Source organism: Rattus rattus, chromosome 2 (assembly GCF_011064425.1).
Source record: "Rattus rattus isolate New Zealand chromosome 2, Rrattus_CSIRO_v1, whole genome shotgun sequence".
Lineage (NCBI taxonomy): Eukaryota > Metazoa > Chordata > Mammalia > Rodentia > Muridae > Rattus > Rattus rattus.
Window position 1 is genome coordinate 61100980 of NC_046155.1, and position 20114 is coordinate 61121093.

General features: G+C 40.3%; 1 protein-coding gene across 1 annotated transcript; it reads right to left on the minus strand.

Moving 5' to 3' along the window:
- Window positions 1-1424: 1424 nt before the first annotated feature.
- On the minus strand, window positions 1425-19632 carry LOC116893093 (ankyrin repeat domain-containing protein 7-like). Its single transcript, XM_032895037.1, has 5 exons — window positions 19388-19632; window positions 14785-14899; window positions 5324-5497; window positions 4257-4363; window positions 1425-1443 (listed from the first exon to the last, which is right to left on the minus strand). The coding sequence occupies exons 1-5, from the start codon at window positions 19630-19632 to the stop codon at window positions 1425-1427; spliced, it is 660 nt and encodes a 219-aa protein (XP_032750928.1).
- Between the last annotated feature and the right edge of the window lie 482 nt (window positions 19633-20114).

The following is a 20114-nucleotide window of genomic DNA, read 5'->3' on the forward strand; positions in this document are numbered from 1 at the left end:
ACAGGGAATATTAAATAGCCCAATACAACTCTAATCAAGCTACTTAAAGTCCTGTCTGTCAAAAACTTTATGTCTCTGAAAAAGGAATTAACAGGACATCTGAAGATGGCAAGGTCTCCTATGCTACAGATGGATAGGATTAACAAGGTGAAAATGGCCATCTTACAAAAAGCATCTTCACATTCAATGCATTTCTCTTCAAAATTGCAAGACAGTTATTTACAGACCTTGAAAGAGCAATTCTTTCAAAAAAAAAAAAACCCAAGATCGCTAAGACACAGATAGATAGGTAGATAGATAGATAGATAGATAGATATAGTTAGATATCGATATAGATATAGATCTTGAATAATAAAATAATTCTTGGAGGCATCACCATCCCTGATTTCAAGACATATCACAAAGCAATCATAACAAAAGTTGCATAGAATTAGTACAGAAACAAAAAGTTGATCGGTGGAATCAAATCAAAGAAAAAACACACATATCTACTAACACATGATTATGAGAAGAAGGCAAAACCATACAATGGGGGGGAAATGAAAGTATCTTCAACAAATGATGCAGGTGTAACTGGATGTCTGCATGAAGAAGAATGCAAATAGATGAGTATTTATCACCCTGCACAAAACTCAAGTTCACATGGATGAAAGACCTCAGCATTGAAGCAGAAACATTAATATCCTTGATACATTAGTGCAGTAGACAATTTCCTAAACAGAACACCAATGTCCCAGCCTCTAAGACCAACGACTGATAAATGGGGACTCATGAAACTGAAAACCTTCTGTAAAGCAAAGGAAACCATTAAAGGACAAAACAGAAGCCTACACATTGGGAAAAGATCTTCACCAGTCCTACACTTGAAAGAGAAATAATGGTCAAATTATATATAAAAACCCAAGGAGTTAGACACCAATAAACCAATTGGAAAATGAGGTAAAGTGGTAGATGGAGAATTCTCAACAGAGGAATCTCAGGAGGCCGAGAAACAGTAAATGTTCATCTTCAGTCATCACTGAATGCAAATAAAAAGAACTCTTAGATTCCATCCTACCCCAGTCAGAGCGGCTAAAACAGAAAACACAAGTGACAGCACATGCTGGCAAGGACATTGAGCAAAGGAAACACTCCTCCATTGTTGGTGGGAGGACATATTTACAACCCCCTTTGAAAAGGAACTTGACAGTTTTTTTTCTAAAAATTAAGAATGGATGGGATTGGCAAACATCATACTGGATAAGGTAACTCAAACCGAGAAGTACAGGCGTGGTATGTACTCACTTAAAGGTGAGGACCTTAGCAGCCATAAATTACAGAATAACCAGGCCACAGTGCAGAGACCTAAAGAAGCTAAGTAAAGAGGGCGCAAGGGAAGATACGTGAATCTCACTCAGGAGGGAAAATGAAATAGATATCAGGATTCAGTTGAGGGAGGGAAATCTGTGGGAGATGGGAAGGGGAACTAAGGTGCAGAGCAGGTGTGGAGCTGGGAGAGAAGATACCAGTGGAGAGGCATCTCTGTGGTGAAACAAAGACCAGGAACCATGGGGGCTCTTAGCAGTCTATCCATGGAGCTGAGACTCGAGGAGATTACTAGCAGCAGGTGATATGCAGCTTTCAGTGGTCATCTTCTGTACACAGGGGAGACTTCCAGGAGAAGGAGGAGAACACCAAAGCACTCAGAAAAACATCAACCCAAAACTTATCCTACCAGCAAGATATGCAGGTTAAAATGGAACGGACATTAAGGAGATACCTAACCAATAACTGGCCCAACTTGAGACCCACCCTGTGGGAGAGAGTCAATCTTTGACTCCATTAATGATATTTTGCTATGCTTGCAGTCAGAAGCCTAGGATAATTCTTCTGAGAGTCTTCATCGAGCCCTGGATAGAAACAGATGTGCACACCCACAGCCAAATAAATATCAGGTGGAGGTTGGGGTGTCTTGTGAAAGAGTTGGGGGAAGGATATTGAATTCAAAGGAGGACTTTGCGATTGAAGGGTCAGGAACACAAGAAAACCTAAAGATTAACCAACGGGGTCCCATGAGGGCTCACAGGGACTGAACCACCGATCAAAGAGCATGCCAAGGCTGCACATAGACCCCATATTCACATGTAGCAGACGTGCAGCTTCATGTGCTCTTCATGTGGGCTCCTGGTTTACTGAAGTGAGGGCAGGTTCACATTCTGTTACCTGCATTTGGATTCCTTTCTGGTAGCTGGGCTGCCTTCTGTGATCACAGTAGGAGAGGAGCTAAAATGTCTGCACTATTTTATCTAGGGTGAATAAGACCAGCTACTATATACTAAATTTATATATGATATAAAAATCTTACCTTTTTTAAATCTGACATGCTTCACTTTTTTTTTATGTGCTGGTCTTCTTGCACTGTGGCATAGATTTTAAAGTTATCATTATTGTGCTATGCATAAGAAAAACATTTAGCGAGCATTTTAAGCCCTTTATATTTGAGTCCCCTGTATCTTAGTTTAGATGTTTACAAACAATATTTTTTGAAACTGGATCTCACTATGTAGCCATGCTGGTCTGAAACCCACCCCATAGACCATGTTGGACTTAACTCACAAAGGTCTGTGTGTCTCCTACCTCCCACTGACTGGGATGTAATTCATGGGACTACAGGTCTAGGCAAATAATTTTTAATTCATTTTTCAGCAAATGATTATGATTATTGACTGGTATCCTCCCGAATTTCACAAGAGAAAACATGAGGCATGGTTAAGTTTTAAATAGAGCACAAACTAAAAGGCCCGAGCAAGCATACACACAATCTTTCCCTCTTTCCCTCCCTCCCTCCCTCCCTCCCTCCCTCCCTTCCTCCCACTTAAAAACTCTAATGACAAGATTTGGCTTGCTCAGGGATGTATGGCAGTAGACTCTTAGGGAACACTAGGAGGAAAGATTCCAGGTCTGCAAGGAGATAGGAACTCCAGAGGACAACCAACAGAGTCAAATAACCTGGACGCCTGGGGCTCTCAGAGACTGAACCACCAACCACAGAACATACACGAGCTGGACTCACACCTTCCCACTCATATGTAGCAGAAGAGCAGCTAGGTTTTCATATGGGTCCCAGTCAACTGGGATGGGGTCTATCAAAAAGCTGTTGCTTATACATGGGATACCTCCTTCTAGCTGAGCTGCCTTGTCTGACCTCGGAGAGAGAGGAAGTGTCTACCCTTGCAGAGACTTGAAGTGCCAGGGTGTGGGGATACATAGGGGATCCATGACTGCTTGGAGGTGAAGGTGAAGGGGAACCGGAAAGGACTGTAGAATAGGGAGACTGAGACAGGGTCAGTGAGTTTGATGTAAAAAGAATAAGAAAAAATAAAATTAAATATTTCAAAGAGCATTAAAGTTTTGAAATGAGAATGAGCGCTCTCTAGAAAGGCTCACCTTAAAGCACAGATCTGTTGTCTGGAAATAATGGCTCAACATAAACAATAGGTAAACATGTGTACTAAACAGGGAATTTCAGCATAAACAATTTTATTTCATATGGAAAGGAATATAGCTTTGTAAGATCATTTTTAGAGCTAAACATTAACAAAATCTAGGACAAGATTTATAATTCTACAATACCAGAATATGTGGAAGGAAATGAACTATTTATATATCCACATTGAAAGCTCCATCTGAAACGTGGAACAAAAATGTCTTGGACTGCAGTATCACCAACACTGCTGGTTAATTACAGGGTGAAAGTTTACCGAACACCTCCTAGCAAAAGGTAGTTTTCTGCTGCATTGGACATTTCAAAACTCAAACAGATCATTAGGAAACACTATTTATTACCTGTGATTATGTATGTATAATTCTAAACATATGGCTTATGCTGTCATTTTTAGAGTCAGAAATTATAAAATTTCAGACTCAGAGACTGGGGATGTTTATTCATGGTAGAACATTTGCCAATGACACACATGGCCTTTAATTCAGTGGCAAACTGTGTCAAAATAACATATACTGAAGTGGACCAACAGTTGATCTAGCTTATTCTTTGTCTTGGTTCATGACTCACGAACTGAACTACTGAACTATGTAGTAATCCTGGTACTGCTGTTCTTTTGTTGTGTTGGAACAGTCTCCATATTTCGTGTGTCATAAGCTTTCTAAATATTTGTCTCTGAGTTTTTCAAATCATTTAATATCATTTTAATATTCCTACTTAAGTAATTGTCACCATCAAGAACAACACTAAGATTGTAGAAGAGAAGAAACTGTACCTGCTTGACACTTGCACAGCATGTGCATCTGCACTCTTTGATTCTAAAAATTTTACCATTTCAGTATGATTTTCATATGTTGCAAGTTCCAATGGTGTCAAGCCATACTGTAAAGAAAACAATATTACATTTTATAAAACATTTTATAAAGTTCATCACAGATTTTGTGAACATAAACACACACTGAACTGAGTCACAAGGCATCATTTTTCCTGCAACACCTGCTGTGCTTTCCCACGCACAGCTGTCTTCTTCCCTTTGAAACATCTTTTGTCTACACAACACTGCATATGAACACCAATCCCTTCCAGAATTTTCCCCAAACACTCAATGGCTCCAATCTTCTTAGCTCCAAAGAGTAGGACCTCCATGGACACAACCCCCAAATATAAAGTTTGGTGTGCCCCTGTTGAAGGAGTGTGCTCAAGAGGTATCTGGAGCAGAGTTTCTCATTCTGCACTTCAAATATATTTCTTTTCTAAACTAAGAATTATCTCCCAAGGTCAATAGCATCTTCTATGAATACCAAAACTTTTGAAAATAATAAAAATGTTTTTGCATATTGTCTCCAATGATCAAATTTCCTAATTTGCCTGTCACCTCTTTCTTTTTCCAGTCTTCCCTCATCCCTGAGCCAAACCCACATTAGTACCTCCTTAGCTGCAAGCCATTTCTATTTATTCTATAATCATTTAACTTGAAATGTATTTATATTTATTGTCGTGTAGATGTGGGGTGTGTGTGTGTGTGTGTGTGTGTGTGTGTGTGTGTGTGTGTGTGTGTGTTCCTAAAGCCTTTATTCTTGAATTTTAAACAAGGTCAATGCTGAGGAAAACCATGCTGTTCTGTGTTCTTTTACACTAATTACAAATATATATATATATATATATATATGTTATATATATGCATATATAACATATATATGTGTGTGTATATATATTCTATTTGAAGAAAAAAAGCACTCCTCTGAACACATTCAGAGAGAATGCTTGAGGTTCTGCATGTAGAAAACTGGTCTGAGTGTGACCGTTAGAACTGCATTGGGAATAAAGTTGAATGACTTTTACCTTTGTTTTGGCTTCAAAATCTACATTGTACTTCAGAAGCAATTTTACAATTTTTATGTTTCCCCTGGAAGCGGCATGATGAAAGGCTGTATTCCCGTGGAAATCTGTCAGATTTGGATTAGCATTGTGCCTCAGCAATATATAAACACAGTCTGTGTTTTGGCACTGCACGGCCTGTGGAAATTGTACAAAGAAATACATCGTCAGACCCCGTGGGAGAGATACCTTACCGCCTGGTCAGGTGGGCAGTCCTGAAGCTGCAGAGCAGAAGAGACCACCAACACTGCCCACCCCTGCCCACATCCCTGGCCCAAGAGGAAACTGTACAAGGCCTCTGGGTTCCTGTGGGGGAGGGCCCAGGAGCGGCAGGTCCCCTGCCTGAGACACCGCCGGAACCTGAAGGAAACAGACCAGATAAACAGTTCTCTGCATCCAAATCCCGTGGGAGGGAGAGCTAAACCTTCAGAGAGGCAGACACACCTGCAAAACCAGAAGAGACTGCTCTCTGCACACATTACTGATTCCAGAGGAAAGCGCCAGAATCCATCTGGAACCCTGGTGCACTGAGGCTCCCGGAAGGGGCACAGATCTTCCTGGTTGCTGCCATCATGGAGAGCCCAAATGGGCAGCACCCCATGAGCAACTTGAGCCTCGGGACCACAGGTAAGACCAACTTTTGCTGCAAGTGACCTTGCCTGGTGAACTCAAGGCACAGGTCCACAGGAACAGCTGAAGACCTGTAGAAAGGAAAAACTACACGCCCGAAAGCAGAACACTCTGTCCCCATAACTGACTGAAAGAGAGGAAAACAGGTCTACAGCACTCCTGACACACAGGCCTATAGGACAGTTTAGCCACTGTCAGAAATAGCAGAACAAAGTAACACTAGAGATAATTTGATGGCAAGAGGCAAGCGCAGGAACACAAGCAACAGAAACCAAGACTACATGGCATCATCGGAGCCTAATTCTCCCATCAAAACAAACATGGAATATCCAAACACACCAGAAAAGCAAGATCTAGATTCAAAATCATATTTGACCATGATGCTGGAGGACTTCAAGAAAGACGTGAAGAACTCCCTTAGAGAACAAGTAGAAGCCTACAGAGAGGAATCGCAAAAATGCCTGAAAGAATTCCAGGAAAACATAAATAAACAAGTAGAAGCCCATAGAGAGGAGACACAAAAATCCCTGAAAGAATTCCAGGAAAACACAATAAAACAGTTGAAGGAATTAAAAATGGAAATAGAAGCAATCAAGAAAGAACACATGGAAACAACCCTGGATATAGAAAACCAAAAGAAGAGACAAGCAGCTGTAGATACAAGCTTCACCAACAGAATACAAGAGATGGAAGAGAGAATCTCAGGAGCAGAAGATTCCATAGCAATCATTGACTCAACTGTCAAAGATAATGTAAAGCGATAAAAGCTACTGGTCAAAAACATACAGGAAATCCAGGACTCAATGAGAAGATCAAACCTAAGGATAATAGGTATAGAAGAGAGTGAAGACTCCCAGCTCAAAGGACCAGTAAATATCTTCAACAAAATCATAGAAGAAAACTTCCCTAACCTAAAAAAAGAGATACCCATAGGCATACAAGAAGCCTACAGAACTCCAAATAGATTGGACCAGAAAAGAAACACCTCCCGTCACATAATAGTCAAAACACCAAACGCACAAAATAAAGAAAGAATATTAAAAGCAGTAAGGGAAAAAGGTCAAGTAACATATGAAGGCAGACCTATCAGAATCACACCAGACTTCTCGCCAGAAACTATGAAGGCCAGAAGATCCTGGACTGATGTCATACAGACCCTAAGAGAACACAAATGCCAGCCCAGGTTACTGTATCCTGCAAAACTCTCAATCAACATAGATGGAGAAACCAAGATATTCCATGACAAAACCAAATTTACACAATATCTTTCTACAAATCCAGCACTACAAAGGATAATAAATGGTAAAGCCCAACATAAGGAGGCAAGCTATACCCAAGAAGAGGCAAGAAACTAATCATCTTGGCAACAAAACAAAGAGAAGAAAAGCACACAAACATAACACATCCAAATATGAATATAACAGGAAGCAATAATCACTATTCCTTAATATCTCTCAACATCAATGGCCTCAACTCCCCAATAAAAAGACATAGATTAACAAACTGGATATGCAACGAGGACCCTGCATTCTGCTGCCTACAGGAAACACACCTCAGAGACAAAGACAGACACTACCTCAGAGTGAAAGGCTGGAAAACAACTTTCCAGGCAAATGGTCGGAAGAAGCAAGCTGGAGTAGCCATTCTAATATCAAATAAAGTCAATTTTCAACTAAAAGTCATCAAAAAAGATAAGGAAAGACACTTCATATTCATCAAAGGAAAAATCCACCAAGATGAACTCTCAATCCTAAATATCTATGCCCCAAATACAAGGGCACCTACACGTAAAAAAAAACCTTACTAAAGCTCAAAACACACATTGCACCTCACACAATAATAGTAGGAGATTTCAACACCCCCACTCATCAATGGACAGATCATGGAAACAGAAATTAAAACAGAGACGACAAAGACTAAGAGAAGTCATGAGCCAAATGGACTTAACAGATATTTATAGAACGTTCTACCCTAAAGCAAAAAAGGATATACCTTCTTCTCAGCTCCTCATGGTATTTTCTCCAAAATTGACCATATAATTGGTCAAAAAACGGGCCTCAACAGGTACAGAAAGATAGAAATAATCCCATGCGTGCTATCGGACCACGGCCTAAAGCTGGTCTTCAATAACAATAAGGAAGAATGCCCACATATACGTGGAAATTGAACAATGCTCTACTCAATGATAAACTGGTCAAGGAAGAAATAAAGAAAGAAATTAAAAACTTTTTAGAATTTAATGAAAATGAAGGTACAACATACCCAAACGTATGGGACACAATGAAAGCTGTGCTAAGAGGAAAACTCATAGCACTGAGTGCCTGCAGAAAGAAACAGGAAAGAGCATATGTCAGCAGCTTGACAGCACACCTAAAAGCTCTAGAACAAAAAGAAGCAAATACACCCAGGAGGAGTAGAAGGCAGGAAATAATCAAACTCAGAGCTGAAATCAACCAAGTAGAAACAAAAAGACCATAGAAAGAATCAACAGAACCAACAGTTGGTTCTTTGAGAAAATCAACAAGGTAGATAAACCCCTAGCCAGACTAAGGAGAGGACACAGAGAGTGTGTCCAAATTAACAAAATCAGAAATGAAAAGGGAGACATAACTACAGATTCAGAGGAAATTCAAAAAATCATCAGATCTTACTATAAAAGCCTATATTCAACAAAACTTGAAAATCTGTAGGAAATGGACAATTTCCTAGACAGATACCAGGTACCGAAGTTAAATCAGGAACAGATAAACCAGTTAAACAACCTCATAACTCCTAAGGAAATAGAAGCAGTCATTAAAGGTCTCCTAACCAAAAAGAGCCCAGGTCCAGACGGGTTTAGTGCAGAATTCTATCAGACCTTCATAGAAGACCTCGTACCAATATTATCCAAACTATTCCACAAAATTGAAACAGATGGAGCACTACCGAATTCCTTCTATGAAGCCACAATTACTCTTACACCTAAACCACACAAAGACCCAACAAAGAAAGAGAACTTCAGACCAATTTCCCTTATGAATATCAACGCAAAAATACTCAATAAAATTCTGGCAAACCGAATGCAAGAGCACATCAAAACAATCATCCACCATGATCAAGTAGGCTTCATCCCAGGCATGCAGGGATGGTTTAATATACGGAAAACCATCAATGTGATCCATTATATAAACAAACTGAAAGAGCAAAACCACATGATCATTTCATTAGATGCTGAGAAAGCATTTGACAAAATTCAACACCCCTTCATGATAAAAGTCCTGGAAAGAATAGGAATTCAAGGCCCATACCTAAACATAGTAAAAGCCATATACAGCAAACCAGTGGCTAACATTAAACTAAATGGAGAGAAACTTGAAGCAATCCCACTAAAATCAGGGACTAGACAAGGCTGCCCACTCTCTCCCTACTTATTCAATATACTTTTGAAGTTCTAGCAAGAGCAATCAGACAACAAAAGGAGGTCAAGGGGATACAGATCGGAAAAGAAGAAGTCAAAATATCACTATTTGCAGATGATATGATAGTATATTTAAGTGATCCCAAAAGTTCCACCAGAGAACTACTAAAGCTGATAAACAACTTCAGCAAAGTGGCTGGGTATAAAATTAACTCAAATAAATCAGTAGCCTTCCTCTACACAAAAGAGAAACAGGCCGAGAAAGAAATTAGGGAAATGACACCCTTCATAATAGATCCAAATAATATAAAGTACCTCGGTGTGACTTTAACCAAGCAAGGGAAAGATCTGTACAATAAGAACTTCAAGACTCTGAAGAAAGAAATTGAAGAAGATCTCAGAAGATGGAAAGATCTCCCATGCTCATGGATTGGCAGGATTAATATAGTAAAAAATGGCCATTCTGCCAAAAGCGCATCTACAGATTCAATGCAATCCCCATCAAAATACCAATCCAATTCTTCAAAGAGTTAGACAGAACAATTTGCAAATTCATCTGGAATAACAAAAAACCCAGGATAGCTAAAACTATCCTCAACAATAAAAAGGACTTCAGGGGAATCACTATCCCAGAACTCAAGCAGTATTACAGAGCAATAGTGATAAAAACTGCATGGTATTGGTACAGAGACAGACAGATAGAACAATGGAACAGAATTGAAGACCCAGAAATGAACCCACACACCTATGGGCACTTGATTTTTTGACAAAGGAGCCAAAACCATCCAATGGAAAAAAAAAGATAGCATTTTCAGCAAATGGTGCTGGTTCAACTGGAGGTCAACATGTAGAAGAATGCAGATCGATCCATGCTTATCACCCTGTACAAAGCTTAAGTCCAAGCTTAAGGACCTCCACATCAAACCAGATACACTCAAACTAATAGAAGAAAAACTAGGAAGCATTTGGAACACATGGGCACTGGAAAAAAATTTCCTGAACAAAACACCAATGGCTTATGCTCTAAGATCAAGAATCGACAAATGGGATCTCATAAAACTGCAAAGCTTCTGTAAGGCAAAGGACACTGTGGTTAGGACAAAACGGCAACCAACAGATTGGGAAAAGATCTTTACCAATCCTACAACAGATAGAGGGCTTATATCCAAAATATACAAAGAACTCAAGAAGTTAGACCATGAGGGGAGACAAATAACCCTATTAAAAAAAAATGGGGTTCAGAGCTAAACAAAGAATTCACAGCTGAGGAATGCGAATGGCGAGAAACACATAAAGAAATGTTCAACATCGTTAGTCATAAGGAAATGCAAATCAAAACAACCCTGAGATTTCACCTCACACCAGTGAGAATGGCTAAGATCAAAACTCAGGTGACAGCAAATGCTGTCGAGGATGTGGAGAAAGGGGAACACTCCTCCATTGTTGATGGGGTTGCAGACTGCTACAACCATTCTGGAAATCAGTCTGGAGGTTCCTCAGAAAATTGGACATTGATCTGCCTGAGGATCCAGCTATACCTCTCTTGGGCATATACCCAAAAGATGCCCCAACATATAAAAAAGACACATGCTCCACTATGTTCATCGCAGCCTTATTTGTAATAGCCAGAAGCTGGAAAGAACCCAGATGCCCTTCAATAGAGGAATGGATACAGAAAATGTGGTACATCTACACAATGGAATATTACTCAGCTATCAAAAACAATGACTTTATGAAATTGTAGGCAAATGGTTGGAACTGGAAAATATCATCCTGAGTGAGCTAACCCAATCACAGAAAGACATACATGGTATGTACTCATTGATAAGTGGCTATTAGCCCAAATGCTTGAATTACCCTAGATGCCTAGAACAAATGAAACTCAAGACGGATGATAAAAATGTGAATGCATATGGCTCCTGAGAGACACAACCAGAATACAGCAAATACAGATGCGTATGCCAGCAGGAAACCACTGAACTGAGAACAGGACCCCCATTGAAGGAATCAGAGAAAGAACTGGAAGAGCTTGAAGGAGCTCGAGACCCCATATGTACAGCAATGCCAACCAAACAGAGCTTCCAGGGACTAAGCCACTACCCAAAGACTATACATGGACTGACCCTGGACTCTGACCTCATAGGTAGCAATGAATATCCTAGTAAGAGCACCAGTGGAAGGGGAAGCCCTGGGTCCTGCTAAGACTGAACCCCCAGTGAACTAGACTGTTGGGGAGAGGGAAGCAAGGGTGGGAGGGTTGGGAGGGAACACCCATAAGGAAGGGAGGGGGAGGGGATGTTTGCCCGAAACCGGAAAGGAATAACACTCAAATGTATCTAAGAAATACTCAAGTTAATAATAATAAAAAAATATAAAAAAAAAAGAAATTAGGGAAACGACACCCTTCATAATAGACCCAAATAATATAAAGTACCTCGGTGTGACTTTAACCAAGCAAGTAAAAGATTTGTACAGCAAGAACTTCAAGACTCTGAAGAAAGAAATTGAAGAAGACCTCAGAAGATGGAAAGATCTCCCATGCTCATGGATTGGCAGGATTAATATAGTAAAAATGGCCATTTTACCAAAAGCGATCTACAGATTCAATGCAATCCCCATCAAAATACCAATCCAATTCTTCAAAGAGTTAGACAGAACAATTTGCAAATTCATCTGGAATAACAAAAAACCCAGGATAGCTAAAACTATCCTCAACAATAAAAGGACTTCAGGGGGAATTGCTATCCCTGAACTCAAGCAGTATTACAGAGCAATAGTGATAAAAACTGCATGGTATTGGTACAGAGACAGACAGATAGACCAATGGAATAGAATTGAAGACCCAGAAATGAACCCACACACCTATGGTCACTTGATTTTTGACAAAGGAGCCAAAACCATCCAATGGAAAAAAAGATAGCATTTTCAGCAAATGGTGCTGGTTCAACTGGAGGTCAACATGTAGAAGAATGCAGATCGATACATGCTTATCACCCTGTACAAAGCTTAAGTCCAAGTGGATCAAGGACCTCCACATCAAACCAGACACACTCAAACTAATAGAAGAAAAACTAGGGAAGCATCTGGAACACATGGGCACTGGAAAAATTTCCTGAACAAAACACCAATGGCTTATGCTCTAAGATCAAGAATCGACAAATGGGATCTCATAAAAAAAACTACAAAGCTTCTGTAAGGCAAAGGACACTGTGGTTAGGACAAAACGGTAACCAACAGATTGGGAAAAGATCTTTACCAATCCTACAACAGATAGAGGTCTTATATCCAAAATATAACAAAGAACTCAAAAAGTTAGACCAGAGGGAGACAAATAACCCTATTAAAATGGGGTTCAGAGCTAAACAAAGAATTCACAGCTGAGGAATGCCGAATGGCTGAGAAACACCTAAAGAAATGTTCAACATCTTTAGTCATCAGGGAAATGCAAATCAAAACAACCCTGAGATTTCACCTCACACCAGTGAGAATGGCTAAGATCAAAAACTCAGGTGACAGCAAATGCTGTCGAGGATGCGGAGAAAGAGGAACACTCCTCCATTGTTGGTGGGGTTGCAGACTGGTACAACCATTCTGGAAATCAGTCTGGAGGTTCCTCAGAAAATTGGACATTGAACTGCCTGAGGATCCAGCTATACCTCTCTTGGGCATATACCCAAAAGATGCCCCAACATATAAAAAAGACACATGCTCCACTATGTTCATCGCAGCCTTATTTATAATAGCCAGAAGCTGGAAAGAACCCAGATGCCCTTCAACAGAGGAATGGATACAGAAAATGTGGTACATCTACACAATGGAATATTACTCAGCTATCAAAAACAACGACTTTATTAAATTCGTATCAAATGGTTGGAACTGGAAAATATCATCCTGAGTGAGCTAACCCAATCACAGAAAGACATACATGGTATGCACTCACTGATAAGTGGCTATTAGCCCAAATGCTTGAATTACCCTAGATGCCTAGAACAAATGAAACTCAAGATGGATGATCAAAATATGAATGCTTCACTCCTTCCTTAAAAGTGGAACAAGAATACACTTGGCAGGGAATAGAGAGGCAAAGATTAAAACAGACACAGAAGGAACACCCATTCAGAGCCTGCCCCACATGTGACCCATACATACACAGCCACCCAATTAGACAAGATGGATGAAGGAAAGAAGTTCACACTGACAGGAGCCGGATGTAGATTGCTCCTGAGAGACACAGCCAGAATACAGCAAATACAGAGGCGAATGCCAGCAGCAAACCACTGAACTGAAAACAGGACCCCCGTTAAAGGAATCAGAGAAAGAACTGGAAGAGCTTGAAGGGTCTTGAGACCCCATATGTACAACAATGCCAAGCAACCAGAGCTTCCAGGGACTAAGCCACTACCTAAAGACTATACATGGACTGACCCTGGACTCTGACCTCATAGGTAGCAATGAATATCCTAGTAAGAGCACCAGTGGAAGGGGAAGCCCTGGGTCCTGCTAAGACTGAACCCCAGTGAACTAGACTGTCATGGGGAGGGCGGCAATGGGGAAGGGTGGGGGGGGGAACACCCATAAGGAAGGGGGAGGAAGGGGATATTTGCCGGAAACCGGAAAGGAATAACACTCAAATGTATATAAGAAATATTCATGTTAATAAAAAAAAATAAAAAAAAAAAGAAATACATCGTCAATTCAAGGAAGCCAAGAGAGACATTTCTACCATGACACTGAATAGTTACCCTTAAATCAGACAGAGTTTTAGTTATTTATATTTTCCCTCCATTTTGACACAAGGTCTTCTTAAGTACTCCAGGCTTGACTCATTTAATGATCTCCCCACCACATCTTTTTCCAAGTGGTAGAGTTAAGGGGTTCTACCAACCCACCTAGATGTTCTAAGCACTCAAGTCTGTGCTGGTTGGCTGTCACAGTGCAGAGATGGCTTGTTTGGTTAGATTTTGTTCTTTTTGCCAATGTGACATAGGCTTAATACACCTGGAAAGATCCTCACTTAGGGATTGTCCCTATCAGACTGGCCTCTGGGGCACTGTGTGGAACTATTTTTTATTTAGATAGAAGTAGGAAAGCCCAAGGTCTTGTGGCAGGGGCATGCCTGAGAAGAAAGTCCTCAGTTGTAGAAGAAATGATGAGCAAACCTTGGTAAAAGCCATGGAAGGCTGCATTCTCCCCTGGTCTCTAGTTTAGTTCTTCCCCCCAGTTCCTGATTTGAGCTCCTGACCAGGTTTCCCACAAGGATCAATTGGATGAATACATGGAAGCCAAATAACCTTTCCCTCTCCTCAGTTGGTTTTGTTCAGTGTTTTCTCACAGCAGCAAAAACCAAACAAGGACACCTCTAATCCATTTTATACCAAAACAGATGGCCAATAGCTACCTTAATCAACGGTGTGCAGCCTTCATCATCTTGGATGTTAATGTTGGAGTTATGTTCCAGTAAAAGTGTTACCACGTCTGGATGGTTGTGGACACACGCATAATGTAGGGATGTCCTGCAAATTGGAAGCACATTTAAGGACATCTGTGAATTCCAAATAAGACTATCATCACCTGTAAGTATTACATAGTCTGAAACCTAGAAAAGTTCCCCAATTGATCTCAACTTCAATTTAAACCCTACTCTAATATCTGGAACTTTCTAGTTACTACTTGGGATTTTTAGGAACCCCACGATTCCATGTGCCCATCCAAGGGATGAACAATAAACATAGTAGCTATCTTACAAGGGGCTGCTGTGGTGTTTGAATTTGGATTGGCAAGAAATCTGCTACAACACTACAAGCATTTCCAGCTCCTGAGAGCTCAGCATTTGATGATCATGATAATGATTTCTCTTCCTAGTGATAACAAACAGAACTTTTCTGTGAGAGAAAAACGGGATTTTTATCAGCAGTACACATAAAAATTTTCACAGAAAAAACTTACATTTCTTATAGAAAAGAACTCTCTTTACTAACCACGTCCTGAACTTGATAATCCTCCTATCTCATCCGTTGTGGTTACCTTCCTTTTTCATTCACATTTTAGCCTCTCTAAGAGTACAAGGTCATTCATCCTATTTACTATTGTAGAACAATAATTAGCAATATTTTAACACTGTTACTCTACAAAATAAAAGGTAATCATGCAATGCTTTGTGCCCTACATTAAACAAAATATGTCACAATCCACTGGTAAATTGCAATTATACAGGCCGCTTGTATCTATGTACATTTTTAACAATGAACAAAAATGTAAGTCATCAGTCATCCATACTTTGATTCATTTTTATTTCCACATTTCATTCTTTTATGCCCATGTGTAACATTTCTATACTCAGTACCAGTATAGAAACCAGGACCTCATGCTTTGCCATATATTGATCAATATGCCCATGGACTCACACCAAAATTGGGTAAATATTCCTACAAGGTAATAACCTATGGTGGCCTAGCTGCCTTGCTTGAGATTCAAAAGAGTTTCAGCAAAATGAAAGGAGGGTTCCAAAGAGCAAGGTTCATTTCATGTTATATTTAAATTTATAGAATGTAAGGAAGCTTGACTGGGCAGAGAAATAAAGAATTACAAATGGGAAGACCTTGAGAGATATTAGAATGTGTATTCTACACAGTACATATCTAAGTTACATGTGGGGAGTAAATGGGCTGAAAGAATGAAAAATTACCATTGGACAATACAGTGTTTTCAAAGGAAATATTCAATAAGCAGAAGAATATTTTAAAACTATAATTCATTCTTGTATTCTTTATATGAAACTCCAGCTTAAAGAATAATTAATGCCTTAGAATTACAAAATGATCAAGAAGCATGTGGACTAGGGAAAATATGCTGGTGTGTCATAAACTAAACTGAGAGAAACGTGAAGAAATACCACTAAAATCAGGAGGCAGACAAGGATGCCCCTTTACACAAATTCAGCAAAGTGGCTGGATATAAAATTAACGCAAACAAATCAGTAGCCTTCCTCTACTCAAAGTATGAGCAGGCTAAGAAAGGAATTAGGGAAACGACACCTTCAGAATAATCACAAATAAAATAAAATAACCCAGTGTGACTCTAACCACGCAAGTGAAAATTCTGTTCAGTAAGAACTTCAAGTCTCTGAAGAAATAATAGAAGATCTCATAAGATGGAAAGATCTCCCATTCTCGTAGATTGGCAGGATTAATATTATAAAATTGGCCACCTGTCCAAAAGCAATCTACTGATTCAATGCAATCCCCATCAAAATTCCAACTCAATTCCTCATAGAGGTAGAAAGAACATTTGCAAATTCATTTGCATTAACAAAAAATAACAGGATAGTTAAAACTATACTCAAAAATAAAAGAAATTCTGGGGGAATTACCCTCCCTAACCTTAAGCTGTATTACAGAGCAATAATGATAAAAATGTTATGGTATTGGTACAGAGATAGGCAAGTAGATCAATGGAATAGAATAAGAGACCCAGAAATGAACCTACACACCTATGGGCACTTGATTTTTGAGAAAGGAGCTAAAACCATCTAGTGGAAAAAGAGATAGCTTTTTCAACAACTGGTGCTGGATCAACTGGAACTCAGCATGTAGATTGCAAATCGAACCATTCTTATCGCCCTGCACACAGATAAGGCCAAGTGAATCAAGGATCTCCACATAAAACCATATATACTCAACCTAAAAGAAGAAAACGTGGGGAAGAGCCTGGAAAACATGAGCACTTGGGAAAATTTCCTGAACAGAACAGCAATAGCTTATTCTCCAAGATCAAGAATAAAGAAATGGGACCTCATAAAATTGCAAAACTTCTGTAAGACAAAGGACACTGTCATTAGAAGAAAATGGCGACTAACAGATTGGAAAAGATTTTTATGAATCCTACATCTGATAGAAGGCTTACATCCAATATACACAAAGAATTCAAGAAATTAGACTCAGAGAATCTATTACAAAATGGGGAGCAGAGCTAAACAAAGAATTCTCAATTGAGGAATATCGAATGGCCAAAAAGCACCTAAAGAACTGTTCAACATCTTTAGTCATCAGAGAAAGTGCAAATCAATACCATCCTGTGATTCAACCCCACACCAGTCAGAATGGCAAAGATCAAAAGCTCAGGTGACAACAGAGGTAGGTGAGGATTTGGAGAATGAGGAACGCTGCTCCTTTGTAGGTGGGAGAGCAAGCTGGGACAACAACTCTGGAAATCTGTTTGGAGGACCCAGCTTTACACACGCCTGTGTATATACCCAAAAAGGGCTCCAACATAAAACAAGGAAACATGCTGCATTATGTTCATAGCAGCCTTATTCATAATTGCCAGGAGCTGGAGAGAACCCAGATGTCCCTCCATCTAAAGGGTTCACATGGAAAGACCCCTGGCTTCAACTGCATATGTAGCAGAGGATGGCCTTGTTGGGCACTAATGAGAGGAGAAATCCTTGGTCCTGCCAAGGTCTAGTCACAATGAAATGGAATGCCAAGGCAGGGAATCCAGAATGAGTGTGCAAATGGGTTGGGGAACACCCTCATAGAAGACGATGACGGACAATGAGATAGGGGGTTCATGGTAAGGGGAATAACATTTGAAATGGAAATAAAAAATATCCAACAAACCCCCTCAAAAAAAGGAATGAGGGGCTGGGGCAGTTGTTAAAACTCAACTGGTAAAACATTTGTCCTGAAAACCTGACTGGAGCTATTGGGATAAGGGGATCCCCAAAGCTTACTTGCCTGCAAGTATGAGCATCAGTGTGCTCCAAGATACTAAATAAAACACACCATGGACTTGTTTGAGTGAAGTGTGTCTCCAAAACAGAGGGACAATGGGCTGGAACCCACAGGGAAGCCTGCTTGCCTAAACTCAGGCCTTAGAACCCACATGGCGGTACAATGTAACTAGCAGTTGACATTGTCTCTGACCACCACACCCTAAGCTCCACACATGTGAGGCACAGGAAGTGAGACAAGGACAATCTCTGTCCTTCACATGTGTATCAATGTAAAAACAACAGTAGAGAAGGTGATTACATGGGAGCATGGTCACAGTTCCAGTTCTAAATGTCTTTGATCCATTAGCAAACCTGTCATATTGATCTTATTGATATTTTTGCACTAAAGTTGACAATTTACCTTATGATAAATTTTCTAGTGTTCTATGTTCAGATTAAGGCCCTATATATTAAGAAAATCTTGCCTGGAGAGATGGCTCAGAGGTTAAGAGCACAGACTGCTCTTCCAGAGGTCGTGAGTTTAATTCCCAGCAACCACACAGTGGCTCACAACCATCTGTAATGGGATCTGGTGTGTCTGAAGACAGCTACAGTGTACTCATATAAATAAAATCTTAAAAAAAGAAAAAAGAAAATCTTCATAGAATCAGGGGAGTGGGGAGTGGAAATGGGAGAGGCAGGAAAGGGTATAACACTGAAGTGTAAATGCATAAAATATCAAATAAAAAGAAAAGCAGAAAAGAACAACAACAAAAAATAAAATAAAATCGAGATGGGGGCTTGGCAATAACAGCTCTAGTTTCATTTAGTAGAGAACACAGTTTTGATTGTTAGGACCCACATCACAGCTCACAACTGTCTATAGCTGCAGTTCCAGGTGATCCAGCACCAGGTTCTGTCACACACAGCGCACAAAAAATACATCTATGCAAAACAACTGTATTTGTGCGTGTGTGTGTGTGTGTGTGTGTGTGTGTGTGTGTGTGTGTTGTATCTGTGTGTGTTTACAAAATTTAAGGGTAAACATAAAAGTAAAACTATGTAGTTTCATTAAGGCCTAGGAGCTGCTGTTCCACGGTGTGGAGGTCTCATATGACTAAGAGCATTTAGCAGTGTAAAACCCAGGGCTCCCCAGTGAAAATGAGCCTATGTAATGACCATTCTCCACCCTCAGGATGTAGCCCTAAAAGTTGATTTTTCTTCCTGCTTAGCCCTGAGTGTCCCTAACAGTTCCCACCAACCTGCTTTTACTGCTCTCATCAATTACCTGCCCCGTCTATCATATTCATCCACATGATGTTCCCTGGAGTAGATCATACTCTCTGTTGTCACCAGGTCTCCAACACTTGCCGCTCGTTGTAATGGACCCACCGGTTCATACCCGATCCGATAGTGGTGAAATTCCCTTGATCTCTGATGACACAAGCAACCTAAACGACGACAGGAATGCCACAGACGTGTGTACCAGCGTCTCCTTCTGGGGAAGTTGAATGTCATCGAGTCTTCATCCATTATTGAGCTAGGGCCGCCCAGGACCTTCTTTCCCTCTTCCCTCCCCGTTAACTGATCGCCACCTCCCAAATTCTACAATAATTCTCTGTATTAACAATCAATACTTGCCAACAAAATGTTGGCACGTCCTGCTAGTTCAGCAAATACTGAGCTATAAACTAGCACCTCAGCTGTGCCGGCACCACCACAGTGATGTACTCTGAGCACACAATGGAGCTGGCTTAAGGGCAGGACCCCATGATTATGCTCTATGTGTGCCCCCCTCAGACTCCACTGTTAGGAGCCCAGCCCCCTCAGTGCTTGTTCAAAGCTCTGTCAATGTTGACGCTGAAGTAGATCTACTTGCATGGCCTTCAAAGGGAATACTGAGGGCAGTTAGGGCAGCCATTGCAATCTGTAACCCTAAGACTGGCCTGATGGACCTAAATAATCATCCTGATTTAGCAAACCCAGACCCAAAACAACAAATATTTCATGTGTTT

Excerpts from the sequence above, each read along its gene's own strand:
- LOC116893093 (XM_032895037.1), bottom strand. The coding sequence starts at position 19,632 with ATGGATGAAGACTCGATGACATTCAACTTCCCCAGAAGGAGACGCTGG. Across the intron at positions 14,900-19,387 it reads GAATATGATAGACGGGGCAG|GACATCCCTACATTATGCGT; the intron begins GTAATTGATGAG and ends TCCAATTTGCAG. Across the intron at positions 5,498-14,784 it reads GCTGCACACCGTTGATTAAG|GCCGTGCAGTGCCAAAACAC; the intron begins GTAGCTATTGGC and ends CAATTTCCACAG.